The sequence below is a fragment of the Odontomachus brunneus genome, unplaced genomic scaffold, assembly GCF_010583005.1.
Source record: "Odontomachus brunneus isolate Ranch 3 - 2012 unplaced genomic scaffold, Obru_v1 Obru_scaffold_017, whole genome shotgun sequence".
NCBI lineage: Eukaryota > Metazoa > Arthropoda > Insecta > Hymenoptera > Formicidae > Odontomachus > Odontomachus brunneus.
The window spans coordinates 928,428-937,253 of NW_022639467.1; the positions used below are offsets into that span (position 1 = coordinate 928,428).

Sequence of the window (8,826 nt, forward strand, 5' to 3'; positions counted from 1 at the left end):
TGCAAGTTTCTCTTTAATAACGACTAGTGACAAATGGCTCTATCGTTTTTCTTGTATACTGTTATAACATGTTTAATAACGTGTATGCTAGTTGCGTGTTGATTGTTTTGTATAAGATTTGTTTTTTATTCTATACAATAAAATTTCGCTTAATGTCGCATTCGCGTGTGCATTGGTGTGTTATTTCTGTTGATAAGTTCTAGTTATGATGATGCCTATTTGCGGATATTCTACATATTGCAAGTATATTCTATATACTTTCATCGTATCTTTATCTATATATTGTTTTTCTAATTTCGAATTAATTTCCTTTAAAAGAAGATCGTGAACATCATCTTTTTTTTTCTAGAGCATTCTCAGCATTCTATGTATTTTCGTAACAGTTATGCCAAGTTTCCTCAAAGTTGAAGTTAAAGTCAATTAAGCCACTTTCTTCGATTGTGTGCTTAAAACAGAGAACCACACGCATGACAAACTGGACATATATATCATGATTACCTTTATTAACAAATTATTTTATCCTATTTACAAATATGCCAGCAAAACTCAACAAGTACCTGTTGCTGTTGCGCCTCCAGCGCCAGTTATAATAAATCCAAAAGACGTTGCAAGGATATTTAAGTTGTCTTTTGTACTTTTATATTATACGGGTCCGTGTCTAAAACTCGTCTGTATTTATCTCGTCTGGTGACGATCGCGCGAAGAGCACGATCGAGAAAGTGGATCGAAAGTGGAGATACCAGACGCGAGCTTGATAGGCAGATTGTACTACGTATAGGAAACCGATGTCTCGTGGTTAGTAAAATTCCTTCTCCCCGTGTTAACGCAGTTGGAGTATATTGTCCAATAATTTCCAGATGCGATTCTACCTCGCTAATGAGCCACGTGAGCCACGCGTACTCGGACGATCAACGTCTCGCGAGAGCGCTTTCGACGTCGACACTGCGTCGACAATACGATGTACTTTCATTGGAGATGGACGATCGGTCGCTTCAGCCTCAAATCGCGAAGTACGTCGTGACCAAGATCAAAACGGTACACCCGAGATTGCTAAAGTGCGTCTCTCCGCCGCTGATCGCTCTGACCCGATCGGGTTCTCGACGTTCGCGGTTCTCACCGGGTCCTTGATCGTCCGGGTCGTCCCGTTGGAAGTCCACGCTGGACATGGTGCGACTCTCGAGCGGAGATCTCTTCGATCTTTCCACCAGCGTTAGGCGTGTGTTCGCCTTTGAAAAAAGACCAGAAGGCAGCGAGAAGTCGATGGCCGACAAACGAGGAGTTTTTCTCTCGTACAAAGAGCTGTTGACGCGAACCTCCCCGGGAATCAGCGGCGGCAGCTCACCCTGAAACTTGCCGAATTGCGGCGTCCTGCTGAGAAGCGCCGACGTCAGTTTGCCCTTGTTACGATGCTCGATGTCGGAGATGGATCTGGCCAAGCCGGTGGAGTCCTTCAGTTTCTTACCGTCGTAAGTGATGAGGACGCCGGAGGACGGCGACGACAACTCTTCCGATCTTGCGCTTGTGACTGGTGGCAGATAATAAGCGTCCAATCGGTCCGCTGCCATCTCCATGTCGTCGAGGTCGTCAAACCGCGTTGAGAAGCGCACAGGAGACGTCTTTTTCTTTCGCTTTCTGCCGTTATCAATCAGAGACGTCGTCACTGGTAGCGACGGCACGAAGACAGGTGAGAACTCGTCGATCGTTCGATAGTCCGAACTCTTTCTGAACACTTCCTCCTGCCAAGGCGTCGCACTCGAGACTCTTTTTTGCACGATATCGGCTCTGTCGACGGTGTTCCGAATGATCGGCTTGAAGCCGCCCTCGATGACGATGGATTCGGGATCGAAACCGGTGTTACGTGCCGGCTTGAGGAGCCTCGCGGGGCCCATGAGATTGTTAGATACATCCACGGGCATTATCTCCGATACCTTCGCCTCGAGTTTCGGGCGTTGCTTCGTGTCAATTTTGGTGAGCTTCTCGAGCGGAATACCGGCCGTGCCGGACGGCGGCGCCGCCTTGTTGTCGGGCGTCGTTTTCAGCGTAAACGGGCCGCCGGCGACGGGCAATCGGTAAACAGACTTCTTCCGCTCGATCAAGATCGGCCGCGCCGGCAACGGCAACGGCAACGATAACGGCACTGACAACGTGCCCGTTGATATGACGCCGGTGGTCTGTAGCGTCTGCAACATCGGACGACGCGTTAGTACCGGGCGCCGGATGATCATCAGTTGGGTCCTTTGTTCGGGCTGATGATGATAACGATGAGGCGGAAGCTGATGGCGCACGTAGTGATGGTAATTGCTCGCGTAATGATGCGGCGCTCGGGTGTACTGCTGCACGCTGGCCGCGTAAGGCAACTTTGACCCTTGACTTAATGGTCGTTGGTGATCTGCAACGAGGTTAGACAATTCCTGGTTAGTGGTCTGTTGCTGGGTTTCCCGCGTGAGCTCCGTGAGTCGCGGATGACCGGTGTGAAGGGATGATGATTGTTCATGAGCGCTTGTTGCCACCAGTCGTTGCTGCTGGAGAGTCTCCCCGTCAGCGTGATGCGCGTCCTTCAGACGTGCCTCATATGAGGGATGAGGCGCGATTGCGTTAGCCGCGCCACCACCGTATGTGATCTCGGACGATGATGATTGCAAGCGATCGTAATTGTTATTGTTCGTTAGTAGTTGCGGATGGTGTGAGGCGCTTAGCTTGCTGGCGGGGTTAGTCGTCGAATGATGGGCGTAACGATGACCGTAATCGCGGTGAGAATGATGAACATGCTGTTGATGAAGGAACTCCGCCGTTGGCGTTACCTTGCTCGCTACGGCTATGCTGGCGCCGTACTCTAGATCCTGGTCCTTCGCTAGCTCCTGATCATTCGGCACCGCGTACACCTCGTGCTTCTCGCTGGCTGCCGACGCCTCGCCGACGTCACAGCTATCGTGAACGTTAATTTTCCAGCCTAAATAACGATGCGTGAAACACTGCAAAGATATGCGAAAGCTGTGAATCTTATTGTGTATTGAAACAATTTTTTATTTTAGCCGTTCTCATAGCTATTGTAGTAATATGCAGTACTCTCTCTCTCTCTCTCTTTTTTGTTGAACAATTGACCAATTACCTGATAGTACACTGTGTCAGGTGTATCTTCGTCCGGTATCCATTCCACGATACCAGGCTCGCCATGATCGCATTCGAGGACCAAGGTGCGCTGATACGCTCCAAAAGATGCGAACTCGTCCGCGGGCGGTTGATTTTGATCCGGCACCCAGTTACAAAGACGTCCTACTCCTATAGGTCGAATTGTGCCGCGTTGTCGACGTACACCGGCAAATATCTTCACTTTCTGCACAGATAATAACCATCAGAAATCGTTAATTTAATCACTTAACGATTCATTCAATTAATGTACAATGTTAACGTAATGCTCAGCTATTAAATTTAAGAAATATGATAATTGTGCTTACATTATAATACTAATAAAATTTCTACTTTGTAAAACTTTCTACTTAAACTTTCTATTTAAACTTTAAACAAATAGTTCATGTTCTGTGCATTTTTCAACGAAAAATATCTATCTAAAGACCATAAAATAAATAATGACGAAGTGTAAGCAAAACCGTATGACAATGTATTTAATTATAGTTTAACAGGTTTTAAGATTCTATTTGTTTTAAAGCGACGGACAAGATGGACTTACCGCTTTCTCCTCGGGTGTTTTATGTTGGTAACCGCCCACAGGATCGTCCGTGATATAGAACGGATGATAACGCGCAGGTGTGTCAGGATCTAAACCACCTTCTACGACGAAAGTATATTTCTTGCCTCGCACTACATTAATCTCGGGTATCAGCAATCCGTTAATGTACCAAGAGATTCCCCAGCCGACGTGACCTGGAGAAAGTGAAGTGAAGACCGGTTTGGATTACGGATGCCACGCAACTTTTTTGCGATTCGCTCGGGGACTTTCTCGATGAATCGGCTTATTCCTGTGCGCTTAACTGATTGGACGCCACGCGAATTTCAATCAACTTATGCCGAAGCATAACTAAACGTTAAACGTTCGTAGTTACGAATATAAACAGCAGACAACGAATAAGATTTCCGACTTTCCATATTGAAAAGAAAGTGCCAAAAGAATGTGGAATTTAGTTAAATTTATTTATGCACCGGCATCGCGGAAGAAATCCTTTTACTTTACCAAAATGAACACCTTATGAAATCAGTGTGCGTTTCTGAATTTGAATTACAGCTCACAAGTAATATTATCATCTAAATATAATTTTGCATCAAAGGAGACTTTATCTGCTAATATTCTTCATTGACACAGGTTTCTCTTTTTATCATTTATTCAATAATATATGAATAATTTATGTAAACGTAAAATGTCGCTGTCAAGCATATAACGAGAAACGGAACGCTTTTACATTCTTGGAACGAAATAGGGAGATCTCACCACGAACTTCCTAACGTTATAAGATTCATAATTCTTTACCGGTAATGGCTGGGTAACCGTGTTTTCCTCCGGTGGGTCCCATTTGTGCGTAAAAAATACCATCTTCAGGCTCGTAACACTGAATCGGTGGTATCTCCCAAGCATCGTTCGTAGGTGCTGGTGCAGGAGTCGCGGGCACACGTTGCGGTCTTCTTGTAGTAACAACTAATTGCTGCTTTAACATATTATTCCCATAAGATAATGCAACATGCAGTTATCGTAAACTCAATGGATCTTCCTTCTATAATTATTCCCAGCTCAAATTTTATCTATTAGCTAAATTTATTTGTGTATCGAGATCGATTCAGTCGAAAAGAAATCCCTTTACTTTACCACAAGGAAAAGGAACACACAGATGATGACTTACTTGATTGTTACCTGCTGTTTCATTAGCGTCACCATAAGACAGAGCTTGCTCTGGATCAGGCATGGGGCAATTCCACGCGGGCGGTCTACCAAATTCGATGAATCGATTGGTCTTCAAATAGGCAGTATGATGGTAACTGACCTCCTGCCTCTCGTTTAGCGGCCCGATGGCCCAAATTATCGCTTGCGATCCATTCGTCAAGATCGGGAGGTCCAATTCGTCACTCGCTTTCAATGGTCTCTGGTACGTGACAATGCTGTAGCCATTCACCAGCGCAGCGTTCAGCAATTGCACTGAATCTGTGTTCACCTGAAAGACACGAATTATTTCGTTATCACAGTAAATTCTGTGTACTGTCTTACGAAACAAGGGAAGAACCACGTTGGTTCTAAAGCGTTGTCGTGCGCAAAAAAATTTTTAATTGTACAGTGAATTAATGTACGTCGTATACTGAAGAAGGCCCAAATATAGGCCCAAATAAGAAGGCCCGAAACGTCTATTTGCGATTGTATTGTTTTACTTTTGGAAATAAAATAAATACATAAATTTCTTACACGCCACAACCCGGTGTCTGGCTCTTATTGGCTTTGATTTTTTATTTTTTTCTTATTGGCTTTATTGTTTCAGTTTTGAAAATATTTTAAATTATATTATTAATATATATTATGTAGTTATTAATATATGTTATATAGTTATATTATTTTCAATTATGAAACTATGAAACCTTTAAGTGCGTGTATATAAGAGCTATTTGTTATCTTACTTTGAGAAATAAAATTACTTTGTTATTTATTCGTCTGTACCTGAATACGCGTATCCGGACAGCTACCATGATGTCCTGAACACTGAGATTTCCCGTCAAAGAAATAATCGATGGCGTATCCTTGTAATGTTTCCTTGTCAACCCAAGCTACAGTGACATCGCCGCCGACCATCATACTCTTCTCCTTGTTTGCGGATAATCCAAAGGACATGTACTGCCCGGCGTCTGCCGTATAAATTCAACTTTATAATTATGCACAAGAAATACTATTTAACTAGAAATATGTACTCACCAAGTTTTCCTACGAGTTGTACAACTATGCTATCTCCGGCCACTGCCCATCGCACCTCAAAAGCTAAGCTGTCCTCGAGAACTTCGCAGTTAAGTTTCGACTGAAATCATACCGTCGATAGCGTTTATATAGCAATATCTTACGCGAAACTGAATTTGCTCGCTGATCAAATCTGTAACGTTGGTCAAATTTCAACATTGCAAATTTCATGGAAAAAAGCTGATGCATGAAACATTGATTGAGGATACATGCAAAGCTCCAATCGTAAAAAATATATTTATTTAATATACAATATACATTATATAGAAAATAGATACAAAAATATATCAAAAATATAGTTTACATACGCGCGTAAACGGATATATGTGTATATATACATATATGTTATACGTGTACATATTATATACGTATATATCACCCGCATGCGTACATATATATATATATACACATATATAAAAATTTTATTCCCCAGTTATAATATAGATAAAAAAAATCTTAGATAAAATATTATTAAAGCACATTTAATGGACATTTAAGAAATTTCTAATTTTACCATGATTATTGAAAACTTTGTATGCGAAGTCGGAAATGATGCATACAAATAACTGCTCTAAGAGTTTCTATTATAATCTAAAAGGAACAATAACTTATCACCTTGTTAATGTAATTTTTTTATATCCATATATAATTAAAAAAAATTTTTAATCCTTCATTTTTTTAATATTTAATATGTTTAATATTTATATTTTTTATTTATATTTAATATTTATATCTTTTTAACTTCAAGAGTTTCTAGGAAGATTTCTAGAATATTCTGAAGTATTCTGAAAAGAGTTTGGTATGTTATATTTTTTCCCTTGGAAAATACATATAATTCAGAATAAACTAAACATAAATTCATCTAAAAACTTGATATAAAATAGTATTAAAATGTTTCATTCTCTCCCCCTCAAATAACATAAGAGCAGCAGTTTCTAACAAATGCTGGAAAATTCGAAATTTCCTAAATCATACGCCTTACGGAATAGTGCGGAATAAGCGAAGGACTTGTGTTCACATAAAGCATATGTACTCGCCGACGAGAAATCGCGTTGACGCGTCGATCGTGTATCTTCGTAATTAATAACGCACAAACGAGTCGACTCTCCTATCACCTTGGAAGTTCAAGAACCTAGCGTAAGAATTTTGCTGCGGTTCGACGAGATGCGTGCGCGAGCGCGACAGCGGTTGGCGATATGAGGACGTCGACGACGCACCGTCGGCCGCACGATAATGTCCCTGATACTGATTCGCGAGATCGGCGGAAGCCGTATAGATCGGCAAATGCGCCTGATAAAGTTGCACATGCGAGTCCTCCGGCTGCGGAGGAGTCTTGGGTATTAGAGGCTCCACGGCTTGAACTACTTGGATCTGATCGTCCCGGCGGAGAAGCGGCCGATAGGTCGTCGGATGGTGGTGTTGTTGCGAGAGCGAGCTCGCGAACGAAATAGCGAGAGGGGAAGGCGACGAGGAAGCGAAAGAAGAGATCTCGTAAGTACTTAGCGCTCCCAACTGTCCCTGCCCTCCGCGGTGCACGTTCTGCAACACAAGGACAGAGACAGGGTTTTATCCATATCAACCACTGCAGGCATCAGGATTCGTTCGAGATGAACGGAATGGACAAGCATCGGCGTTTGACGATGAAATCGCGGATAGGAATTAATCTAAAATTTTCTGAGCAACGACGCGGGTTCGTTTGTGAGTTGCGAAATCGTAAAACTGACCTTACTGTTGTTGATATTGCTTTTAAATTATCTTTTAATTATTTCCGAGTTTTTTAATATGAAGAGTGGATCTGAGTAGATAAAAACGCTGGAGCTAAATTTTTAATACGTATATCCATCGTAGTTCACCTATTTTATAGGTTGCCTATGCGTAAAAGTTATTGATTAAACATAAGACTGAAGAATTATAGTGTCTGCCATTATGAAAGTGAAAGTAATATATGTCGAACGAAGTTCCTTGGAAAGCAGAGTTGACGATCACTAACTGCAGTTTGTTGATTAACAATTAAATATCACTTAGAATCAAGCAATCGTATGTAAGGGAAAAAGAAGAAACAGAAGAACAGACGACTCCGTCGATTGACGTCATTCGCAACAACCGTCCGATCTTATGAATAGTTGCACGATACGCTGATAGTGCATTAGAAGCTACATGTTAAAACGTTTTACTTTTGCTATCCCATTCTACCTCTGCGACATACGTGTGTAGTGCATGTTTTGTCAAATTTATCCGTTATACCTGCGGCGAAACTCCCAGCATTTTAAGAGAAGGCGGCACATTCATATGTTGCGGAATCTGTACATGGCCGAAGTCCACTGCAAAGGCTTCGCACCATACGCCGAAATGGCCGAGCTGATGCACGGTTAAGTCACCTGGTAATGTCAAGACGATCGTTTTGCGATCGTAACGACGTAACGGCTGCTCTTTCCCATTCTCATCGGGCACTCGAATACCTTGCGAGGTAGGCGTCGGACTAGCACCCACCCAGAACTTGGCATCTGTAAAATGATTTCATATTTATCAATTAGCAACCTGATATATGTGAGAGATATATTATATGTAATATAAATAAGTTTATAATGGAAATTATATTATAATTCTTTCACATATATAATAGTGAAATGACTTGCCAGGGGCTTCTCCGTCGTAGCTAAAACTGGGTATCAAAAGGGTCTGAGCATCTACGATGACAATGGGCTCAGAACTGACACTGTGCACACCGTTTAAAGCTTTTAATTTTTGCGGTTTTGGGTAATCAAAGCCTCGTGGTATTTTGACATCACCGAAGTTTACCTAAACAGAAATGATTTTTTATGAGAGCAATATATTTCGCGTAATAGTAATATACTTGACGTAATAATATAAAATATGAATGT

At 41.9% G+C, this 8,826-nt stretch overlaps 1 protein-coding gene across 3 annotated transcripts in view; it reads right to left on the bottom strand.

The window, feature by feature from the left end:
• Window positions 1-482: 482 nt before the first annotated feature.
• The window catches only part of LOC116841620 (protein Skeletor, isoforms B/C), a 13,863-nt gene continuing 5,519 nt past the window's right edge, over window positions 483-8,826 (bottom strand). Inside the window, exons 5-14 of one of the 3 annotated variants that reach the window (XM_032809766.1) lie at window positions 8,581-8,743; window positions 8,189-8,448; window positions 5,906-6,005; window positions 5,654-5,838; window positions 4,851-5,159; window positions 4,484-4,658; window positions 3,689-3,882; window positions 3,110-3,334; window positions 2,802-2,972; window positions 2,218-2,389 (exon numbers count right to left, since the gene is read on the bottom strand). In XM_032809766.1, coding sequence (XP_032665657.1) covers window positions 2,372-2,389; window positions 2,802-2,972; window positions 3,110-3,334; window positions 3,689-3,882; window positions 4,484-4,658; window positions 4,851-5,159; window positions 5,654-5,838; window positions 5,906-6,005; window positions 8,189-8,448; window positions 8,581-8,743 — 1,800 coding nt within the window. In that variant the 3' untranslated portion in view covers window positions 2,218-2,371. Of the gene's footprint in view, window positions 2,973-3,109; window positions 3,335-3,688; window positions 3,883-4,483; window positions 4,659-4,850; window positions 5,160-5,653; window positions 5,839-5,905; window positions 6,006-8,188; window positions 8,449-8,580; window positions 8,744-8,826 lie in introns of all 3 variants that reach the window. The other 2 variants (XM_032809763.1, XM_032809762.1) reach the window with 2 other exon arrangements.